Source organism: Scyliorhinus torazame, chromosome 14, assembly GCF_047496885.1.
Source record: "Scyliorhinus torazame isolate Kashiwa2021f chromosome 14, sScyTor2.1, whole genome shotgun sequence".
Lineage (NCBI taxonomy): Eukaryota > Metazoa > Chordata > Chondrichthyes > Carcharhiniformes > Scyliorhinidae > Scyliorhinus > Scyliorhinus torazame.
In genome coordinates, this window is record NC_092720.1 from 220522749 (window position 1) to 220546101 (window position 23353).

The window sequence follows — 23353 nt, forward strand, 5'->3', positions numbered from 1 at the left end:
GGCCAGAAGCTTCACAGTGCCGGGTGCCGACGGGCCGGTGGGGGGGGGGGGACATTGGGGATAGGGGCCACAGTGCCAATTGGGGCCACCATGTAGCCGGTTGGATCTGTCTGGGTACGGGGGTAAGCCCCATGCTAACACGTCATGTGAGAGTACCTTTAAGAAATGTATTTTTAAGCAATGTACCGTTAAGAAAATAGTGATGTCAGAGAGTGGGTGGAGCTGAGCTCCATTTTGAGGCTAGTTCTGAGTTTTAGTTTCAGTTTTAAGACAGCAGCTTGGGTGTGACTGTGTTTTTGGCTGTGAGCTGCAGGAAGAAAAGCAAGGTGCTGGAGCTGAAGTCAACCAAGCTGATATATCTCTGCCACCCAATAGAAATTATGTATTAACTGTGACCTGGTGTGTTACTGTTTTTGTGAAGGTGAAGTCTTTTGGATGTGTAAAGGAACAGTTTGCAGGATTGGGTAGTGTTGTATTATTTTCGGGGTTATCTTTGAAGTAAGGGGTGTTAAGAGATCCAATGTTTATTTAAAAGGTTAATTTGAGTTCATGGAATAAACATTGTTTTGTTTAAAAACCACGTGTCCATAATTGTAATACTACACCTGGGGAACAAGCCGTGTGCTTCAAAAGCAACAATCCATTAAAGGTGGGGGTTGGTTGAACTCCACGATACATTTTGGGCTTCTGAAACCACCTCTCCCATAACAAACATATCAACCTTTCACCCCCTGCAGACAATGGGTATTGGAACACAACCAGCAATGATGGCCTTCCTGCTGGTCTCCGCAGCCCTGGGGGATGTTCTGCGGCTGTACGAGCTGGAGCTGCTCGAGGAGGAGGAAGCCGCAGCAGTGGAGCGGGCAGCAGTGGAACAGGAGGCAGCTGCCCACGATGGAGAGCCGGCTGCCCTATAGGCCGAGGAGGAGGAGGTCAGGAGGATGCACCGCATGAGGCCTCATGTGTACCGGCAGCGCCTGTGAACCGAGGACCTGTGGGACCGGACATGCCGTCGAAGACTCCGGCTCAGCAGGGAGACTGTGCAGCATATCTGCCGGATCCTGGCACACCTGGCACTGCAGGGGTATGGGGGAGGACACCCGCCCCCCGGTCACCCTGAACCTTTATGCCACGGGGTCCTTTCCGGCACTGAGTGGGGACCTGTCCGGGATCTCACATACCTCGGTGCACAGGTGCATCCGTGCCGTCATGGAGGCCCTATATGCCCAGGCGGCTCAATGAATCCATTTCAATGTGGACCTAGCCTCCCAGAATGCCCGGGCAGCGGGTTTCGCCACCATCGCTGACATGCCCCCTACGAGCAGCTGCAGATGACAGGCCGCTCTCCACAAACCGAAAGGGGTCCATGTGACCATCAGCTGCACATCATTCACGTGTGCGGTTGATACCCGGGCCGTGTGCAGTACGCCTTCGTCCTGGCACCCTCGGCGATTCAGACATGTTCAAGACGCCCCTCCCCACCGGCCGGGGGTTTGGCTCCTGGGATTCCCGCTGTGGTCGTGGCTGACGATGCGTATCCGAGTTCACAACCCGCCACCGAGACCCAGGACAATGACGCCGATGCAGCGACCAGGAGCATGATCGATCGGTGATTCCGCCTCCTGAAGATACGGTTCAGGTGCTTGGTCCGCTCTGGAGGGGCCTCCAATATGACGCTGGGAGGGTCGCCCGCATCATGGCGGCCTGCCCCGTCCTCCACAACATCGCGCAGCAGAGGGGCGACGTGCTGGAGGAGGGGGAGGGGGGAGATGGGCAGGACATGGAGCCCAGGCAGGCACGGGAGGCTGCACGATGTGTGCGCCAGGGCCAACGCGCACGGGATGCTCTGATTGCCTCCAGGTTCACTGACTTCGGGTGGAGATGGGGGGAGGGGGTGGGGATGGACTGGTCAGGGGCACGGACTCCGGTTCCCACCCCCACACCTCTCCCCCCTCTCCTCCGCCAGACACCTCACCGCCTGCAACTCCCTCCGTGATACATACCTGCCCCACTACGGGGTGATGACAACCCGCTCTGTGATGAGCCCTGGTTCTCCGCATCGTTTGACAATGTCTGACTCCTGCCCAAGGTGACACTTTCCACCGTCCACCTGGGTGATCCCTGCCTGCGAGCTGGCCACACCATCACACGGAGCCATTGAATCCTTGGGGTGATGGTGGTGGGAACGGCCGAGGGTGCCGGGGCCGGGGGGGGGCTAGGCTACCCACAAGGCCTGCTCATCTGCTCATTCCCCCCCCCCCCCCCCGCACCCCTCTGTGGCCAGCCCAGTCCCCCACTCACACCCATCTGACAGAGCACCGAGGCAGGTTGTAGCAGTGTGAACAGCTGTTTAATTTGTGCCCTCGCTCCTATAACTAAACTGTGCCCTGCACCCGTGCCAACGTAACCGGTGTCTAACTTTCTGGCCTTACAGGCCCTAACGCTACATCTTGGTGGATCACAGACGGGACATCAGGCGTGGAGGCGGCCTGCTGTGATTCCCGGCCTGTGACCTGGGTCCCCATTGGCGCGCGTCTGCTGACGCGACCGGGCCTGGATGGACCCGGCTGCTGCCCGGGTGTCCCGGGTGGCGTGATGCCGCCCTGTTCTGCCCGCTGCCCACCAGATGTGCCAAGAACAAGAGCAGGTGGGGGGGTCCGAGGTGCTGTTGCACGGGTCCCATCACCTCCTCCTCCCTCTGGGTGTTCGATGGCCCCCGGGCTGCTCCGTGGGGCAGGGTACAAGCAAAGCTATCCCCTGAGGCTCCCCTGCCACCTGGCCCTGCCAGTCCTGGTGACCCGCTCAGGTCTCGACCAGAGTCTCCACGGAGCACAGGGAGTGGCCCATCTCCGTCTGGGCCTGCGCGACATCACCCATTGACTGTGTCACCACCTTCTGGGTCTGTGTCACATCAGCCAGTGACTGCGCCATTTCCCTCTGGGACTGGGCCACCTCCCTCTGAGTTTGTGCCACGGTGGTCAGCGCCTGGGCAATGCCGCCGACATTCCCAGCCATGGCCTGCTGTGACTGGGCCATGCTGAGGAGCGCCGCTGTAATTTCCAGCTGGCTCTGGCACATGGCTGCCTGTGAGAGGGCCGCCCTGTCCTGGGCCTCGGCCAGCGCTTGCACAGAATGCCCCAGGCCTTGGACATGCTGATCCATGGCCGAAACCGTCGCCCCCAGTGCCTCCACCGCGGACGCCACCCGTGTGGTGTTGGCCTGGACGGCACCACCTCCTGCTCCTCCACACGGTTGGACTCCTCCAACTGCACCTGCAGATGCTGGATGTTCGCCGACAACCCCTCATGTAGACCCTGGCTCTGTGACTGCACCTCCTCAATCAATGGGATCGTCCGTTCCAGAGGCTCGAAACCTATCTGGACGGCAGCGGGGGACACTGGCTGGGGGTGGGGGACACTGGCTGGGGGCGGGGTACACTGGCTGGGGGCGGGGGACACTGTCTGGGGGCGGAGGACACTGGCTGGGGAGGGGGACACTGTCTGGGGGCGGGGGACACTGGCTGGGGGTGGGGGACACTGGCTGGGGGCGGTGGGCACTGGCTGGGGGAGGGGGACACTGGATGGGGGTGGGGGACACTGGCTGGGGGCGGGGGACACTGGCTGGGGAGGGGGACACTGGCTGGGGGCGGGGGACACTGGCTGGGGGCGGGGGACACTGGCTGGGGGCGGGGGACACTGGCTGGGGGAGGGGGACACTGGCTGGGGGTGGGGGACACTGGCTGTGGGAGGGGGACAGTGGCTGGGGGAGGGGGACACTGGCTGGGGAGGGGGACACTGGCTGTGGGAGGGGGACACTGGCTGGGGAGGGGGACACTGGCTGGGGGAGGGGGACACTGGCTGGGGGAGGGGGACACTGGCTGGGGGCGGGGACACTGGCTGGGGAGGGGGACACTGGCTGGGGGCGGGGACCCTGGCTGTGGGAGGGGGACACTGGCTGGGGAGGGGGACACTGGCTGGGGGAGGGGGACACTGGCTGGGGGAGGGGGACACTGGTGGACCCATCCCATCTCCAGCAGGTCCTGCAGGACACAAGACAAGATGCATGATTAGACCACGGGCCGGGGGGAGTGGGGATTTGGGGGTGCGGGTGAGGGGGAGGCGAGGGTGTGGGTGGTGTGGTATTGAGGGTGGGGGGGAGGGTGGGGGGATTGGGATGGGGGTGGTGAGGAGGGTCGGGGTGATGGTGGGGATGGGGGTGGGGGTGAGGCTGGGGGTGAGGGTGAAGCTGGGGGTGAGGGGTGGGGGTGGGGGTGAAGGTGAGGGTGAGGCTGGGGTGAGGGTGAGGCTGGGGGTGAGGGTGAGGCTGCGGGTGAGGGTGAGGGCGAGGGTGAGGGTGGTGTTGGGGAGTTGTTGACACACGTGTCACGGGGAATGGTAACTCAGCAGGGTCGCACATCCTCGCCCGCGGCCGAACTCCACCCCGGCGACCTCCTTTTCTTAAGGGCCACCGACCACGTCCAGGGCCCTCTGCTCTGCCACGGTGAGGGGCCGCAGGTCCGGGGATCCTCCTCCAGTTATCCCCCCTCCCGGCGGGTATAGGCGGCCTTCTCCTGGCGTGAGTGAAACAGAAAATGACCGTGTTAGACAGTCCGAGGCCTGCAGCCCAGGGAGTGGGTAGCTGGTGGACTCAGTGGCCAGTTCACCCGGCCATGGGGCTGGTATGGGAGCCGGCATGTGGCCAGGTTTGGGGTTGTGGCGGGGGGTGGGGGGGGGAGAGGCAGTTTACAGGGGGGGGGAATAGGGAGTTCAGGAGAAACGTCTTTCCTGAGAGAGTGATGACAGTGTCGACCTCAGGATCACACAGTGTGTTTGGGGTGAAGGGTAAAGATATATTTAATGAGAAACTAGATAAGAACATGTCGACAGGAATCAAGTGTTCCCGGAAATCCCACATCAATTTCCTGTCAGTTTCTCAAAACAGCTTCAGTTCTTCCTGATGTTCCTCACAGTGAAGTTTACTTTCCTTCTCTTTCCCATTCAGCTTTAATTTTCGAGCTTTCTCAGACAGATTCAACAAAGAACAATACAGCACAGGAACAGGCCCTTCGGCCCTCCAAGCCTGTACCTGTCATGATGCCAACCTTTGCCAAAACCCTCAGCACTTCCTTGTGCCGTATCCCTCTATACCCATCCTATCCATGTGCTTGTCAAGATGCCTTTTGTTTTTTTGTAAAACATTTTATTGAGGCATTTATGGTTTTATAATAACAAAAGACATAAGTGCAGATTAAAAATTTTTTTTTAGAGTACCTAATTATTTTATTTTCCAATTAAGGGGCAATTTAGCGTGGCCAATCCACCTAACCTGCACATTTTTGGGCTAGACCGACATAGTCTAAATCCCTCCCCCCTATGCTCCCTGACCTCCCCAAGAAGTCGATAAACGGCTGCCACCTCCGAACAAATCCTAATGATGATCCTCTCAGGGCGAACTTGATTTTCTCAAGCCTGAGAAACCCATCCATGTCGCGAACCCATACGCCTGTTTTCAGGGGCTTTGAGTTCCTCCACGCGAGCAATATCCGTCTCCGGGCTACCGAGGAGGCAAAGTCAAAAACCTCAGCGTCTCTCGCCCCCTGGACTCCCGTGTCTTCCGACGCTCCAAAAATCACCACCTCTGGACTCGGTGCCACCCTCACCTTTAACGCCCTGGACATGACATCAATTTAAAAAAATAAAACATCTGCAAATCCCGGCCTGGATCCCCTAACATGTGGACATGATTTGCGGGCCCTCCTGCACATCGCCCACACCTGTCCTCTACCCCAAAAACCTGCTCATCCGGGCCACAGTCATGTGTGCCCGGTGAACCACCTTGAATTGTATCAGGCTGAGCCTCGCACATGATGAGGACGTATTGACTCGGCTCAGGACATCCTCCCACAGACCCGCCTCTACCTCCCCTCCCAACTCATCTTCCCATTTACGCTTTGTCTCTCCTATCTAGGGTTCCTCCCACTCCATAAGTTCCTTGTAAATTTCCGATACCTTCCCCTACCCGACCCCCGTTCTAGAAACTACCTTGTCCTGTATCCCCTGTGGCGGTAGGAGCAGATAGGTAAAAACCTGCCTTCGCACAAAATCCCTTACCTGCAGATATCGGAACCCATTCCCTCCCGGCAATTCACACTTCACTTCCAGATTCTCCAGACCGGGAAAGCTCCCATCAATAAACAGATCCCCCAGCCTCTCAATACCCGCTCTCTGCCACCTCCGAAACGCTCCATCCATCATCCCCGGCACAAACAGGTGATTACCACAGATTAGAGCCCACACTGACGCTCCCTCCACTCCCATATGCTTCCGCCATTGCCCCCAGACTCTCAGGGCCGCCACTACCACCGGGCTTGTGGAATACCGGGCCAACCAGAACAGCAGAGGTACCGTTACCAATGCCCCCGAACTGGTGCCCTTACATGATGCCACCTCTACCCGCTCCCACACCGACCCCTCCCAACTACCCACTTCCTAATCATGGCTAAATTCACTGCCCAGTAGTAGTTCCTAAAGTTCGGCAGTGCCTGCCCTCCCTCCACTCGGCTCCGCTCCAGCAACATTTTCTTTACTCGCTGGGTTTTATGCGCCCACACAAACCAAGTTCACCCGCTTAAAAAAGGCCTTTGGAATAAAAATAGGGATACACGGAAAAACAAACAAAATTCTTGGGAGAACCGTCACCTTTACGGTCTGTACCCTCCCCGCCAGTGACAACCGGAGCATGTCCCACCTCCGGAAGTCCTCCTTCATTTGTTCAACTAACCGGCCCAGATTTAATTTGTGGAGCTACTCCCATCTCCTTGCCACCTGAATACCCAGGTACCGAAAACTATCGTGAAGTACGCCACGCCGCCGGGGGGCCATTGCCAAAGGGCCGCTCAGAAATCCTCCGCTCACGACCGGCTGAGTTCCCGACGGCGTGGAACTAACCACCTATTGCCGGTTGGGATGCTCGCGTGGAGCTGTGACGCAATTGTGCTATCCACAATGCTACCGTGCTGCCCGATAGGCGGCTGGCGATTTAATGTGCGGGGGTTGAGGCTTGGGCGCATCATCGGGATGGCTCCACAGTCCGAGTCCGCTATGGAGCATGGCGCGGCCGCTGGAGGTCGCCGCCGTGCGCAGGCGCGGCCTTTGACCCAGAAGTGCAGGGGCGCATATCTGCAGCAAAAGCTGCGAGATTCACTCCGGGTCCCTGCTAGCCCCCTGCAGGGCTATGAATTCGTTTAACTTTTTGCAGGAATTTCAGGAGGAAACCTCCACGGTTTTTACACCGGCGTGGGGACATAGCCTCAATAATGGAGAATCCAACCCCTTTTCTTCGGTCAACACCGATGCAAACTATTCATTTAGTACCTCGCCCATTTCCTCTGGCTCAACACATAGATTCCCCCCACTGTCCTTAAGTGGTCCAATCCTTTCCCTGGGCACCCTCTTGCTTTTTACATATCAATAAAAAGCTTTGGGATTCACCTTAACCCTACTTGTCAAGGACTTTTCATGACGCCCCCTAGCCCTCCTAATTTCCCACTTCACTACCTTCCTACATTCTTTCTTCTCCTCAAGAGTTTCCACTGTCCCCACCCTTCTCGACCAGACAAAAGTCTCCTTTTCTTTTTGATGAGGTTCACAATATCCCTCGTTATCCAAGGCTCCTTAAATTTCCCAGACTTATTCTTCGTTCTCTCAGGAACGTGACTTTTCTGAATCCTAATCAACTGTCACTAAGACCCGATTGGCTCTGAGGTTTCTTTCTGGAAACTCCTGTCGACATTCCGGGCAGGAGTTTCTCTCCTTCTTTTCCCAACACTGGGTGATACAGGAGCGGCAGAAGTTGTGTCCACACTCCAGTGAAACCGGATCAGTGAAGAAATCAAGACATTTGGGACAAATTACCTCCTCGGTCCAACTCTTCTCCTGTTGTCTGGAAGCCGTGTTCACACGCAGCACTTCCTGATTCAAACCACTTTCAGTTCCAATGTCCCTGCTCTGCTGCTGAACACATTCAGTTCAGTAATCCCCTCATGACGCCCACTGCAATCCTCAAGGAATTATTGTTATTTGCTGCTCTCGGTCCCGCCCACTTTGAGAGCTGGAGACATAACCCGGAGCAGAATGAAGAATAAACAGGGTTAGAGTGAACGACAGGGAATAATTGAACCCAGGCGATGGGAGTGAAGGTCTGTTGGTGGTGGGGGTGGGTGGAGAGAGGATGGGAGGAGGTGGGGATTTTGCCCTGTGAGTGACTGGCAGCCTGCTGCTCTCCTTCATATACTTCTGTCTCAAAGCAGCCCCAGGCACGGATGGTCAAGTTGTGTTTTACTTTGTGGGAAACACAAACTGAAACATATTGTCCAGCTCGTCCTGACCTTCCCTTTAAATCCACCATGATCCTCTCAATCGTCACTTTGGGAGCCACTCCACTTAACTGAAGACCCTCATCCCTGGTCCCATTCTGGGAAATCTCCCCTTGCACCATCCCTTCAGCCTTGACATCCTTCCCAAAGTGCGGTGTCCAGAATTAGCTGTAACCTCGGTGGACGAGCAGTGGAAATCCTGTCGGGTCTGTCGACACCAAGTTGTTTGTAAATTATCAGACATGTCGACCAGTTTATTATCCAAACGTTTTAACCAGATGCCCTTATTTGCGAGATGAACACAGGAGAAACACAGGTTTACAATTCAACCCAAATTTATTCACAAAAACAATAAAACAGTTATTCTCTCAAATTCTCCCAACTATAAACTGCCCAAGACTCTAATACTACCGTGCCGATGAACTCGATTGAGCTGTGGGTCCAATTCTCTGAGTCTCAGTCATCTCAGGGCCCTCGTCTGCGAAGGCAGGTCTCGTACGCCTCTTCCATCCATTCTCTGGTCCGCTGTTGAGTTTTCTCCCCTGACTGCGTCAATTCTGAGCTGGGGAGGGTCCCAGGGCATCACCATCTTTTCTCCCTCTTCGCGTTCTTCCAGAAGTTTCTCTGGCCCTCAGCCAATGAGGTCACTGGGTGGCGGTTGCAATATCCAATGGAGTTACCGATTGCATCTCTGCGGGAAACCAGACCCCCCCCCCTCCCCCCACCGGTACATCTTCAGGTGCATTGTCCGCATGTAACCTTGTTCCATATAAGGTAACAGTGGGAAACCTAAATGCCAGAACATCTGGCTTCATCTGGGCAATGCACAACAATCGATCTATTTGAATGGGGCCGATTGTCTTCCGATCTCCTGTTGATAGAACAAGCCCAGGCTTGCCCCAGCTGTGCGTATTCAGGCCCCTGACCTTCCCGTTGCTTGCCATTTTAACACAAGACCCTGCTCCTATGCCCACATGTCTGTTCTTGGCCTGCTGCAATGTTCCAGTGAAGCTCAACGCAAACTGGAGGAACAACATCTCATCTTCCGGTTAAGCACGCGACAGCCTTCCGGTCTCAGCATCGAATTCAACAACTTCTGATGATTAGTTCTACTCTACCTCGATCCCTGTTTTCACTCCATTTCATTTTAATTGTCTTTTACCATTTCTTTCTTTCTTGTCTTTCTTTATATATATTTACCCCCCCCCCCGCCCCCCATCTTATCCACCTTTCCTTCCCCTTTCTCCCCTTTGCTCCCCCTTCCCCTCCCCCCACATCTACATCTGTCACATTTTACCCTCTGATGTTAGTTTCTCTGCTGTTTGGCCTTTCACACCTTTTGTTCTCTCCGGGGACTGCCATGAACACTCTTTCCCCTTGGTTTCTGTGGCTATTAGCACCCTGTTTCCCTGGGTTTCTGTGTCTATGACTCATCTTTCATTCTCACTCCACAGTATAAATATTTCCCACTTTCTCTGTCTGTTAGCTTTGACAAAGGGTCACCTGGACTCGGAACGTTAGCTCTTTTCTCTCCCGACAGATGCTGCCAGACCTGCTGAGATTTTCCAGCAATTTCTCCAGCATTTGGAGTATTGCGTGCAATTCTGGTCGCCGCATTATAGGAAGGATGTGGAAGCATTGGAAAGGGTGCAGAGGAGGTTTACCAGAATGTTGCCTGGTATGGAGGGAAGATCTTATGAGGAAAGGCTGAGGGACTTGAGGCTGTTTTCGTTAGAGAGAAGAAGGTCAAGAGGTGACTTAATTGAGGCAACCAAGATGATCAGAGGATTGCATAGGGTGGGCAGCGAGAGCCTTTTTACTTGGGTGATGATGTCAAGCACGAGGGGACATAGCTTTAAATTGAGGGGAGATAGATGGAGGACAGATGTCAGAGGTAGGTTCTTTACTCAGAGAGTAGTAAGGGCGTGGAATGCCCTGCCTGCAACAGTAGTGGACTCGCCAACACTAAGGGCATTCAAATGGTCATTAGATAGACATATGGACGAGAAGGGAATAATGTAGATGGGCTTTAGAGTGGTTTCACAGGTCGGCGCAACATCGAGGGCCAAAGGGCCTGTACTGCGATGTTCTATGTTCTAAGTTCTCTTTGCCCCAGCTGTTTTTCTTTGTCCTGTACATTCAAACTTGGCTGTTTGAATTCCATTCAGGCCTGTCTGTGGTTCTGACTGTGGTTCAGTTAAAGTATCCAATTGTATATTGGCCATTTTACCACAATCATTTCTCCTGGGTCACTGTAGGTTCCCACTTAATACAGTCCAGAGATCCCTCCATGGAAATGCAACCCCAAGGTTAGGCCATAATAAGACCATGAGGCAGAATTGGCCATTAGGCTCATCGAGTCTGCTCCGCTATTCAATGAGGTCATGGCTGATCTGATATAATCCTCCACTCCATTATCCCATCTTAGCCCCAAAATCCTTGATTCTGGACTGGACTGTACGCAGAACAATACTTTTCACTGTAACTTGGTACACGTGACAATAAAACAAATTCAACAAATCCAGTCAAATCCGATTCCCTCGCTGATTAAAAATCTGTCTATCTCAGCCGTGAACATGCTTAACGACCCAGCCTCTACAGCTCTCTGCGGGAAAAGATTCCACAGATTCACTCCTCTCTGAGAGAAGAAGGGCGGGAATCTCCCTTCTGGGGACAAAGTCCCCATGCCCGCGGGAAAACGGGCGAGAATCACTCCGGACGGGGTGATTCTCCATTTTCCAGGGGGCTAGCAGAGCCCCGGCCTGTGTCCAGCAGCTCTGGCCGCCGGCGGGGCCCTGCTAGCCAGACCGCGCGTCCACGCATGCGCATAGCGGCCGCAAGCGGGTCCGTGAATGTGCGCGGCGGCCCACCTCGGCTCGGGCGCCGCCGACATGGCAGAGCCATACAGCAGGCCCGCGCGGAGGAAGGTAGGTCCCCCACAGATCGCGATGGCCCACCAATCGGTGGCCCCCGATCGCGGGCCTGGCCACCGCTGAGGCCCTCCCTGGAGTCAGATTCCCCTCCCCCCCCCACCACGACCGCGGGTCCCAGCTCCCGCCGGGTGGTACCACATGAATACTACGCCGGCGGGAGTTCCGCGGGGAATCGTCGCAGGGGCCTCTTCCAACAGCCCCCGACAGGCGCCACATCAACCGCACGCATGCGACTGGTGGGTCTGCGGAGAATCGCGGATGCGCCATCACGTCGGTTTTCCGGCGTGAACGGCTATTCTCCGCCCCCGCACCGGGCGTGATTCCGGCGGGGAGGGTCGGAGATTCCCGCCCAAAATTCCTCATCATCTCTGTCTTAAATGGGCCACTCCTTACTCTGAGATGGTACCCTCTGTTCCTAGTCTCTCACACACAGGGAGCATGGTAGCACAGTGGTTAGCGCTCCTGCTTCACAGCGCCCGGGTCCCAGGTTCGATTCCCGGCTTGAGTCACTGTTTGTGCGGAGTCTGCACGTTCTCCTGTCTCTATGTGGGTTTCCTCCGGGTGCTCCGATTTCCTCCCACAAGTCCTGAAAGACAAGCTGTTAGGAAATTTGGACATTCTGAATTCTCCCTCAGTGTACCCGAAGATGTGGCGACTCGGGGATTTTCACAGTAACTCATTGCAATGTTAATGTAAGCCTACTTGTGACAATAATAAAGATTATTATTATTCTATCAGGGGAAACATCCTCTCAGCATCTCCCCTGTCCAGCTGCCTGAGTTTCCTCTATGACTCAATCAGGTCACCTTTCATTCTTCTAAACTGCAATGGGTACAGGCCCAACCTACTCAACCTCTCCTCATAAAAAAATCCCCCCATACCCGGGATCAACCTGGTGAACCTTCTCTGCACTGCCTCCAATGCCAGTGTCTCTTTCCTTAGATAAGGGGACCAAAACTGTTCACAGTAATTCTAGGTGATGTCTAACTCGTGCCTTGTACAGTTTTAGCAAGATTTCCCTATTTTTCTCCTCCATTCCCTTTGGAATAAGGATCCACATTCCATTTGCCTTCCCCAGTACCTGCTGAACTTGCACGTTGTTTTTTGTGATTTATTCACGAGGACCCCCCAATCCCTCAGTGCTGCAGCTTTCTGCAGCCTCTCTCCATTTAAATAATATTCAGCTCCTTTATTCTTCCCACCAAAACATTTTCCTACATTATATTCCATCTGCCAAGTTTTTGCCCACTCCCATACCTGCCTCTGTCCCTGTGTAGACTTTTTGTGTCATCATCAACACTTGCCTTCCCACCTATTTTTTGTCATTTGCAAACTCGGCAATTCTTAAGCAAATGAAATGAAAATCACTTATTTTCACAAGTAGGCTTCAAATGTGTTACTGTGCAAAGCCCCTAGTCGCCACATTCCGGCGCCTGTTCGGGGAGGCTATTACGGGAATTGAACCGTACTGCTGGCCTAGCTTGGTCTGCTTTCAGAGCCAGCGATTTAGCCCAGTGTGCTAAACAATTCACCTTTAAATGGTCCCTTCCTCTCCTGGAGAGGGGGTCGGGGGGACGGTGACGTGGGTCATCCATGAGACCCAGTGTCCTTTTCTTCACTTCAGCGTTCAGTTGAATTCACAAAGAGGATCCAGTTTCAGTGTCAAGGATTCTAGATCAGTGATCATACAGCGGGGGGAGGGATTCTCCGTTAACTGCTGCCGAAATGGTGAAATGTGATTGGGCGGAGAATAGCTTCCAACGCCAAAATTGCGGCAGCCGCGGATTTGACGCCAAATCGTGATTCTCCGTCACCTCATAAATGGCGTCAATGCATTTGACTCCGCACGTAGAGTAGGTACCGTTTGCATATCATTAGCGGGACCGACCTGGTACCCTCCAGCACCTCCGCGATTCTCCAGACCCGGTACCCTCCAGCACCTCCGCGATTGTCCCGACCCGGTACCCTCCAGCACCTCCGCGATTGTCCAGACCCGGTACCCTCCAGCACCTCCGCGATTCTCCAGACCCGGTACCCTCCAGCACCTCCGCGATTCTCCAGACCCGGTACCCTCCAGCACCTCCGCGATTCTCCAGACCCGGTACCCTCCAGCACCTCCGCGATTCTCCAGACCCGGTACCCTCCAGCACCTCCGCGATTCTCCAGACCCGGTACCCTCCAGCACCTCCGCGATTGTCCCGACCCGGTACCCTCCAGCACCCCCGCGATTGTCCAGACCCGGTACCCTCCAGCACCTCCGCGATTCTCCACACCCGGTACCCTCCAGCACCTCCGCGATTCTCCAGACCCGGTACCCTCCAGCACCTCCGCGATTCTCCAGACCCGGTACCCTCCAGCACCTCCGCGATTCTCCAGACCCGGTACCCTCCAGCACCTCCGCGATTCTCCACACCCGGTATCCTCCAGCACCTCCACGATTCTCCAGACCCGGTACCCTCCAGCACCTCCGCGATTCTCCAGACCCGGTACCCTCCAGCACCTCCGCGATTGTCCAGACCCGGTACCCTCCAGCACCCCCGCGATTGTCCAGACCCGGTACCCTCCAGCACCTCGGCGATTCTCCAGACCCGGTACCCTCCAGCACCTCCGCGATTGTCCAGACCCGGTACCCTCCAGCACCTCCGCGATTCTCCAGACCCGGTACCCTCCAGCACCTCCGCGATTCTCCAGACCCGGTACCCTCCAGCACCTCCGCGATTCTCCAGACCCGGTACCCTCCAGCACCTCCGCGATTCTCCAGACCGGTACCCTCCAGCACCTCCGCGATTCTCCAGACCCGGTACCCTCCAGCACCTCCGCGATTCTCCGTCTCCGATGGGCCAAGTGGTTCACTTGTGCTTTTAAAAATGGTGAAACCGGCATCGTGGCTGCTGAGGGAGAGAGAGGGGTACGGAATATGTCCATCATCACCATAGTTTACTGACAGGTTGCTGGCTGGGGTCTTCTGCCAGGGCCGGGGGGAGTACTAGGGGGTGGCTAGGAGATGGGCTGTAGGGTTGGGGTGGACGGGCACAGGACACCATTGCCGCAGCCGGCAAGGCCGCCACGTAGCTGCGCCAACCGCTGACTGCCCACTTTGAACCTGGTGCCAGGGGTCGTATAGGTGTCCCCCCAGGGCACCCCCCCTGAGTGCCCTCTGGCCCCAAATGACCCACAGCTGTGTGGGCACACTCCAGCACAACCAGTGCCATGGTTTTGTCTGGAGTAAGTATGTGTGGGGAGTGTAATGTGTATGTGTGGCTGCAGCTTGTCAGCCTCCCGAGTGTCGAATCCCGCACCGTTTTTCATTGGAATAATTGTGTTCCGCGAGGCCCCGGTGCTCGGCCCTGAATGGATGCGGAATTGGTCCAGGGGCGGCGCCGCTTTTTCTGTCGTAAAAGTCCACAGATTCTCCGCGGCGTCAACACTTCGGGCTGGATTCTCCCATTTTGTGGCTAAGTGCCGACGGCGGCATGGAAACCGTGGCCTTTTATGACGCCAAAATCGGCGCCCAATCCTCACCGATCCTGGGACCGGTGCAGGGCCAGCAGCCGCGGTGGGTGAAACTCCCGGCTCACACGACACAAACGGCTGAGGAATGGCCGGGTCCGTGACGCGCAGGCGCATGGCGACGACCAGCTTTAGCTGCCGATACGGCCCCGCCAGCCGTGCGCGGAACAACCTGCCAAATACTGCCCCCATGGCTACCCCATGGCCACCCCCGGCAGTCCCCCCTAGCCCTCGCGGAAGCCCCCCCCCAGCCAGCAGCATGCCTCCCGGCCGACTGTGGCACCGCTGGTCACAGTCCGCAGCCCCCACTCCGGGTTCCCAACCGCTGAGACTACACGTCCCCCGCGCGGTGGGGAACTCGGCCCATCGGGGGCGGAGCATCAGGGGAGGGCCTTCCGATGGTGCGTCAATGCAGGCGTTTCCGCCCAATCGCTGATTATGATATCAGCGTCGGGCAACGGAAATTCCCACCCAGGGTCGCCACAATGCATCATAGACCCAGCATCAGCGCACGACACCATGACTGCCCAGTGAGAATCCCTCCATCCATCACACCAGCTTTTCCCAGTGATGGATTCGGTTATCAGGTTAGTCCTGTGGATCCTATTGACTCGCCTCCCACTCCACAGACCCAAGTGAAACTTAATAACAAATGAGGAGTCCATTATGTGTGCTGGCTCTGTGACAGCAGCTCAAAACTAATCCTAATGTTATAGTGGACATCTCCCATCTAACCACAGGAGACCCTGGGACAGGTTGCAATGGTTTATTCATGATTCAAACATGGAGTCGACTACCCCAGAGAAACCTCGGAAGCAGCGCCCTCCTCTAATACAGCCCACTCCCAGGTCACAGATACACACTGTGTTTGTACAGTTAGTCAGTACACAGAACATTGGTTAAAAACCCCATGTTGTCTACAGAGGTTTATAATTAAACCTTCGCTCAGCAGAAGGACCATTATCTCCTCCTAGCTGGAGACTATCTGCTCTGACAGAAACAACCAAGGCCTTGCTGGAGGTATCTTGCTGATCTCAACCCTGCGGTGTGCACAAGGTTCACTGCTGTGAAAAGGGTTTGAGCTCCAACCCTATTTTATTAAATCTATTCATTTACCCTAACTCCACTCATCAGATTCCTATCATCTTATCAGAAAATAATAATACTAATCGCTTATTGTCACAAGTAGGCTACAATGAAGTTACTGTGAAAAGCCCCTAGTCGCCACATTCTGGCGCCTGTTCGTGGAGGCTGGAACGGGAATTGAACCCGTGCTGCTGGTCTGGTTCTGCATTACAAGCCACTGTCTTAGCCCACCGTGCTAAACCAGCCCCGGCACACTGCCCATGACTCTCCGTCCCGGAGGCAAAGTGTTCCCACCAGCAGAGAATTGCTGCTGGTAACCGCTGGTGACAGGAACGGGGCCCAGACTGTGAGGGCTGGATTCTCTGATTCTGGGGCAATGTCCCCACGCCGGCATTTTGCGCCAGCAAAAAGGGCGTAAAATGGCCGCCGATTCCCCGTGTTGCTGGGGGCTAGCATGAACGCAGCGTAGAGCACCCGGCTCGAGCTGCCGATACAGCCGGAGAATTGCCGGATCCGTGGCCGCGCATGCGCGTGGCGGCAGCCTGCAGCGGCCTCGCCGTGCTACATGGCCGAGGCCGCTCGCGGACCCGGCCCGCGAAATAGTGCCCCCCCACTTTCGCCGGCTCGCACGCCCCGGACCATCCCCCCACAGTGGTCCCAGACCCTCATCAAGTCCCCCCTCCCCGTGGATCAGCCCTCCCCTGTCTGTGGCGGAGCTGGACTGAGTCCGTAGCCGCCACGCCGAGTTCCCGATGGATTAAAAAAGAAAGAAAGAAAATCGCTTATTGTCACAAGTAGGCTTCAATGAAGTCACTGTGAAAAGCCCCTAGTCGCCACATTCCGGCGCCTGTTCGGGGAGACTGGTACGGGAATTGAACCGTGCTGCTGGCCTGCTTTAAAAGCCAGCGATTTAGCCCAGTGTGCTAAACCAGCCCCTGGATGAGCCCACGCGTGACCGTCGCCTTCGGGAACTTGGCCGGTCGGGGGAAGAGCATCGGGGGGCGGGCCTCAGGCAATGTCCTGAGGCCGTCGATACGTGGCGGGCGGACTCGGAGAGTACGCTTTGGAGGGGGCGGAGCATCGCCAAAGCGATGCCGCCGCTGATTTGGTCGGGAACTGTGATTCTCCGGCCGAACGTGATTTCGGCGTCCGGAGAATCCAGCCCTGAGTCTCTCTCCTTTAACAGGGGCCAGTGTCAGGGGCAGGTCCTCTGGGGAGCTCCATTGGGGGCATTCAGGAAAGAGGGCACACATAATTACCCAGAAATGTAAGGGTCCAGTGAGAGGGTGGAATTGAAGGAAATCAGTATCAGTCAGATAATGGTGCTGGGAAATGAATGGGGTTAAAGGCTGACAAATCACCAGGGCCTGATAATCCCCATCCCAGATTATTAAAGGAATTGGCTCTGGAAATGTTCGACACATTGGTGACCATCTTCCAAAATTCTATAGACCCTGGAGCGGTTCCTGCAGATGGAGGGTGGGAAATATAACCCCACTGATTAAAAAGGGAGGGAGAGAAAAAAGGGAGAATTACAGTTAGTCTGACACCTGGGGCGAAATTCTCCCCCAACGGCGCGATGTCCGCTGACTGGCGCGGAAATGCGGCGCATGCGCGGGAGCGTCAGCGGCCGCTGACAGTTTCCCGGCACATGCGCGGGAGCGTCAGCGGCCGGTGAAAGTTTCCCGCGCATGCGCAGGGGAGAGAGTCTCTTCCGCCTCCGCCATGGTGGAGGCCTTGGCGGAGGCGGAAGGGAAAGAGTGCCCCCACGGCACTGGCCCGCCCACGGATCGGGGGCCAGGCCACCGTGGGGGCACCCCCCGGGGTCAGATCTCCCCGCGCCCCCCCCAGGACACCGGAGCCCGCCCACGCCGCCTGGTCCCGCCGGTAAATACCAGGTTTAATTTACGCCGGCGGGACAGGCAATTTCTGGGCGGGATTTCGGCCCATCAGGGCCGGAGAATTGAGCGGGGGGTCCCGCCAACCGGCGCGGCCCAATTCCCTCCCCTGCCCAATCTCCGGTACCGGAGACTTCGGCGGGGGCGGGATTCATGGCGGCCAACGGCCATTCTCCAACCCGGCGGGGGGTCGGAGAATGACGCCCCAGGAGTGGGGAAGATTCTAGAGTCAATTATAAAAGATGCAATAACAGAACATTTGGAAAGCATTAACAGGATTGGACAAAGCCAGCATAGGCTTATGAAGGGCTTCAATAATCCACTGGAGTGTTTTCAGGATGTAACTAGTATAGATAAGGGAGAACCAGTAGGTGTGGTATATTTGGATTTTCAGAAGGATTTTGATAAGGTCCTTCACAAGAGGTTAGTTGGCAAAAATTAAAGCACATGGGATTGTGGGAATGTAAGTGGATCAGGAATTGGTGACAGACAGGAAACAGAGAGTGGGAATAAATGGATCTTTTTCCGAGTCACAGGCAGTGACTAGTGAGGTACCACAGGGGTCAGTGTTTGGGCCCCAGCTGTTCACGATATATATACACAACCTGGATGAGGGAACCAAATGTAACATTTCCAAGTTTGTGGATGACACAAAACTGGATGGAATTGTGAGTTGTGAGGAGGATGCAAGGAGGCTTCAAGGTGATTGAGACAAGTTGAGTGAGTGGACAAACACATGGCAGATGCAGGATAACGTGGCTAAATGTGAAGTTAATCACTGCGGTGTGAAAAACAAAGGAAGAGGATTATTTAAATGGTGATGTATTGGGAAGTGTGGATGTACAAAGAGATCTGGGTCCTTGTACACCAGCCAATCAAAGTGGAGAGGCAGCTGCAGCAAGCAATTAGGAAGGTGAATGGTTTGTTGGCCTTCATTGTGAGAGGATTGGAGTTCAGAAGTAGGGATGTGTCACTGCAGTTATACAGGGCCTTGGTGAGACCACACCTGGAGTATTGTGAGCAGTTTTGGTCTCCCTGCCTGAGAAAGGATTTACTTGTCACAGAGGGAGTGCAGCGGAGATTCACTCGGCTAATACTGGGGTTGGGGGGACAGTGCAATGAGGAGAGAATGATTCGACTGGGCCTGTGTTCACTCGGGTTTAGAAGGATGAGAGGAGATCTGATTGTAACGTATAAAATTCTAACAGGGCTGGAGAGACTAGATTCGGGGAGGATGTTTTCCCTGGTTGGGGAATCTCGAACCAGGGGACACAGTCTCAGGATACGGGGAAGACCATTCAGGACTGAGATTAGGAAATATTTCTTCATTCAAAGGGTTGTGAACCGACGGAATTCTTGACCACAGGAGGTTACCACAAGTCCCTGAATATATTCAAGAAAGAGACAGATACTTTTTACTTTTCAATGGCATCAAGGGGTGTGGGGAGAAAGCGGGAATGTGGCATTGAGATCGAGGATCAGACACAATCATATTGAATGGTGGAGCAGGCTCGAAGGGCCGAATGGCCTACTCCTTTTTTATATGTTTCTGTGTTTCTGTGTGGGGTTTGGGGGGGGGCGGGGTTGCCCCTGTGCTTGTGGGGGGCGGGGTTGCCCCTGTGCTTGTGGGGGACGGGGTTGCCCCTGTGCTTGTGGGGGACGGGGTTGCCCCTGTGCTTGTGGGGGACGGGGTTGCCCCTGTGCTTGTGGGGAGGGGGTTCCCCGTATCCGTGGGGGGTGGGGCTGTATTATTTTAACACAGATCAGGGCGCCCCGATCTCGGTGGAGCCGGCGTTGCCGGATCTATCAGGCCCCGCCCTGCCAGCGTGAAGGTGAAAACCACGGCCATAGATTTTCTGAGCTCAGAGTGCCAGAGAATCTGGAGAGAAAACTCAGCTGTGCAGCTGGAGAGCTACACACCGGCTTTCTCTCTCTAACCAGCTCTTTGTGCACAGAGAGCAAAATCCCACCCAATGTGTCAAAGAGTAGCACGGAGTTAATTCCTTATGGATTGTGAAAAAGGGTCAGGAATGACCAGGATGCTGAAGAGAACGGAGATTCTCGTCATTCACAAAAAGTCCCATCTGGTCAGTGTGTGAAATAGTCCCTCCGAATCAAACTGCCTCTGCCCGGCTTCACACACTGATCCCTGTTTGGGCAGAGATGGGAAAGTGAGTGTCTGCCTCCTCAAAACCAGACCGTTCCCGATTGGCAGCTTTGATTGGCAGCCTGCCCTGGAGAAGGAAAACTCTGATTTGAAACCCCAGCCATGGGTCAAATAGTAAAGTCTTCATTGGCTGACAGTGCGGAAGGAGACAGACAAGACCAATGGTCTGGATGTAGAAAGAGCTGCTGAGGCCCTCCAGCTTGTTCAGTATCGAGGAAAAGGACAAGTGTAAAGTTAAAAGCTGCAGCCTTTCAGCTGCTACACTGTGACACACATTACACCTGTGCAGCAATAGCTGTCTCAGAGCAGAGAGCGGCTCTGTACAAACCTCACCCACTTCAATACACTCACTGTGCAGCTTGTTCAACAAATCAACTCAACCAACACCCCCAGCATCAGTATGAAAAGCCCTGAGGGCCGGGGGAGGAGTCAGCCAGCACCAGAGACATTTCAGAATCGCTTTTAATTCAAATATTATTCTTGGAAAAAATTCAGACAACCTTGTAATTCTCCAAAGCTGATTTTTATCAAAAAATCTTCATTTTCACAGTGATATAAGTTTCAGTCAAAATTCATAACAAATAAATACCAAACATCCAACTTGAGTTGGAGTCAGGCTGGGTTTACGTAAAGGGACAGGTCAGGAGGAGCTGGACAATATGTTTCAGTTTGTGTTTCCCACAAAGTAAAACACAACTTTAAAAAAAATAAAATTTAGAGTGCCCAATTATTTTTTCCAATTAAGGGGCAATTCAGAGTGGCCAATCCACCTATCCTGCACATCTGTTGGGGGCGAAACCCACGCAGACACGGGGAGAATGTGCAAATTCCACATGGACAGTGACCCAGGACCAGGATTCGAACCCGGGTCCTCATTGCCGGAGGCAACAATGCGAACCACTGCGCCATCGTGCTGCCCTAGTAAAACACAACTTGACCATCCATGCCTGGGGCTGCTTTGAGACAGAAGTATATGAAGGAGAGCAGCAGGCTGCCAGTCACTCACAGGACAAAATCCCCACCTCCTCCCATCCTCTCTCCACCCACCCCCACCACCAACAGACCTTCACTCTCATCGCCCGGGTTCAATTATTCCCTGTCGTTCACTCTAACCCTGTTTATTCTTCATTCTGCTCCGGGTTTTATCTCCAGATCTCAAAGTGGGCGGGAGCGAGAGCAGCAAACAACAACAATTCCTTGAGGATTGCAGTGAGCATCATGAGGGAATTACTGAACTGAATGTGTTCAGTAGCGGAGCAGGAACATTGGAACTGAAAGTGGTTTGAATCAGGAAGTGCTGAGTGTGAACATGGCTTCCAGACAGCAGGAGGAATGTTTGTCCGAGGAGGCTATTTGTCCCATATGTCTTGATTTCTTCACTGATCCGGTTTCACTGGAGTGTGGACACAACTTCTGCCGCTCCTGTATCACCCAGTGTTGGGAAAAGGAGAGAAACTCCTGCCCGGAATGTCGACAGGTGTTTCCAGAAAGAAACCTCACAGGAAGTCGTATCTTAGCGAATCTGGCTGAGAAAGCTCGAAAATTAAAGCTGAATGGGAAAGAGAAGGAAAGTAAACTTCACTGTGAGGAACATCAGGAAGAACTGAAGCTGTTTTGTGAAACTGACAAGAAATTGATCTGTCTGATTTGTAGAGATTCGCGGGAACACAGAGAACACCGCTTCATCCCGATTAAAGAGGCTGTTGAAATCTACAAGGTAAAAGGGAACAGATTTGATCCCCTGATTATCTGATCACATTTTCAGGATCTAACACTTTTATTTTCTGATTTTCTCTCCCAATCCCAGGATGGGGTGAAATCTTCCTTCGATTCTCTCACGGAGAAGAAATCGACGGTTCTAGAAATGGAGCAGCAGCAGAAACAGAAGATTTCCCAAATTAGGGTAAAGTCTCCCTAGTGCTGAGCTTCCAAATTTAATCCATTATTTTGTTGTGTTTGTTACAGAAACATATTATTTTTAATGTTTCTTCTTGTAGAAACAGTCGGTCAGTCTGCAGAGTCACATCACATCCGAGTTCACTAAAATGCACCAGATTCTCACTGAGAAAGAGCAGCGTTTCATCCGAGAAATTAGGGAAGAAGAGGAAAAAATTCTAAAACCAATGGAGGAAAATCTTTGTGAAATTCAGGAGAATTTAAATTCTATTCAGGAGAAACTCTCAAAGTTGAAAAACCAGTTGGAACAAAAAGACGGTGTGAGATTTCTGAAGGTGAGGGATTATATTTCAGTTTCGTTCAGTGAAAGTTCACAGTCACAACATGATCCACACGAGCCTCCTCCCATCCTACTTCATTTCCCTGTCAATATATCCTTCTGTTCCTTTCTCCCTCATGTGTTTATCCAGCTCCTTAAATGTATCCCTGGCTTTCCCTGGGTGGGTGGAATTTAATGCTGTTCCCCCCAGGGTACATTTAGTCAGGGTGTGGGGTGAGTGGAAGGGGACATGGGGAATGACACTGTGGAGTTTCTGTTGTCTTTCCATCTCTACACAGATTAAGTCCGTGGTGGTAAGTCTTGTGGGACAGCCTTCCTGTAACCAATTCTTGGCAGTGTGGATGAGCAGAGAGATCCATGGACTTAGATCCCTGAAAGTTGCCACCCAGGTTGAGAGGGTTGTTAAGAAGGCGTATGGTGTGTTAGCTTTTATTGGCACAGGGATTGAGTTTCGGAGCCATGAGATCATGTTGCAGCTATACAAAACTCTGGTGCGGCCGCATTTGGAGTATTGCGTGCAACTCTGGTCGCCACATTATAGGAAGGATGTGGAAGCATTGGAAAGGGTGCAGAGGAGATTTACCAGAACGTTGCCTGGTATGGAGGGAAGATCTTGGGCGAAATTCTCCGTTATCGGCGGTAGGTCCACCGATCAGCGCAACAAACGGCGCAAATCCGACTTGCGTCACGTCGGAAAAATGGGTCGAAAGTCTCCGGCCCGAAATGGGCTAGCAGTGACGTAACGGGATCCGCGCTTGCGCAGTGGTTCACGCCGTGCAGCGTCATACGCGCCGCACGGCGTGACGGCTCATAAGGCCGCGCTGCTCCCCCCCACCCGACCGGAACACCCGACCGCAACACCCGACTGGATGGCTGGCCGCCGCTCAGCCCCGAGGTTCGAGTCACGGGATGTGGAGGCGCTCCTGGAAGTGGTGGAGCAGAGGAGGGACGCCCTGTATCCCGGGCACGGCAGCAGAGTTGCCCCACGCCACAGCCGGCGTCTGTGGAGGGAAGTGGCAGAGGCCGTCACCGCTGCGGCCCTGACACCACGGACAGGCACCCAGTGCCACAAGAAGGTGAACGACCTCGTCAGAGCAGGCAGGGTGAGCCTCCCATATCCCCCCTCCCCCATATCCCCCATAATCCCCC

General features: G+C 54.5%; 1 protein-coding gene across 1 annotated transcript in view; it reads left to right on the forward strand.

The window, feature by feature from the left end:
- LOC140389178 (uncharacterized) overlaps nt 1-23353 on the forward strand; it is a 137298-nt gene that overhangs the window by 64123 nt on the left and 49822 nt on the right. Inside the window, exons 9-11 of the mRNA XM_072473339.1 lie at nt 21221-21685; nt 21776-21871; nt 21966-22199. Of these exons, the coding sequence (XP_072329440.1) occupies nt 21221-21685; nt 21776-21871; nt 21966-22199 (795 nt within the window). The remainder of the gene's footprint in view (nt 1-21220; nt 21686-21775; nt 21872-21965; nt 22200-23353) is intronic.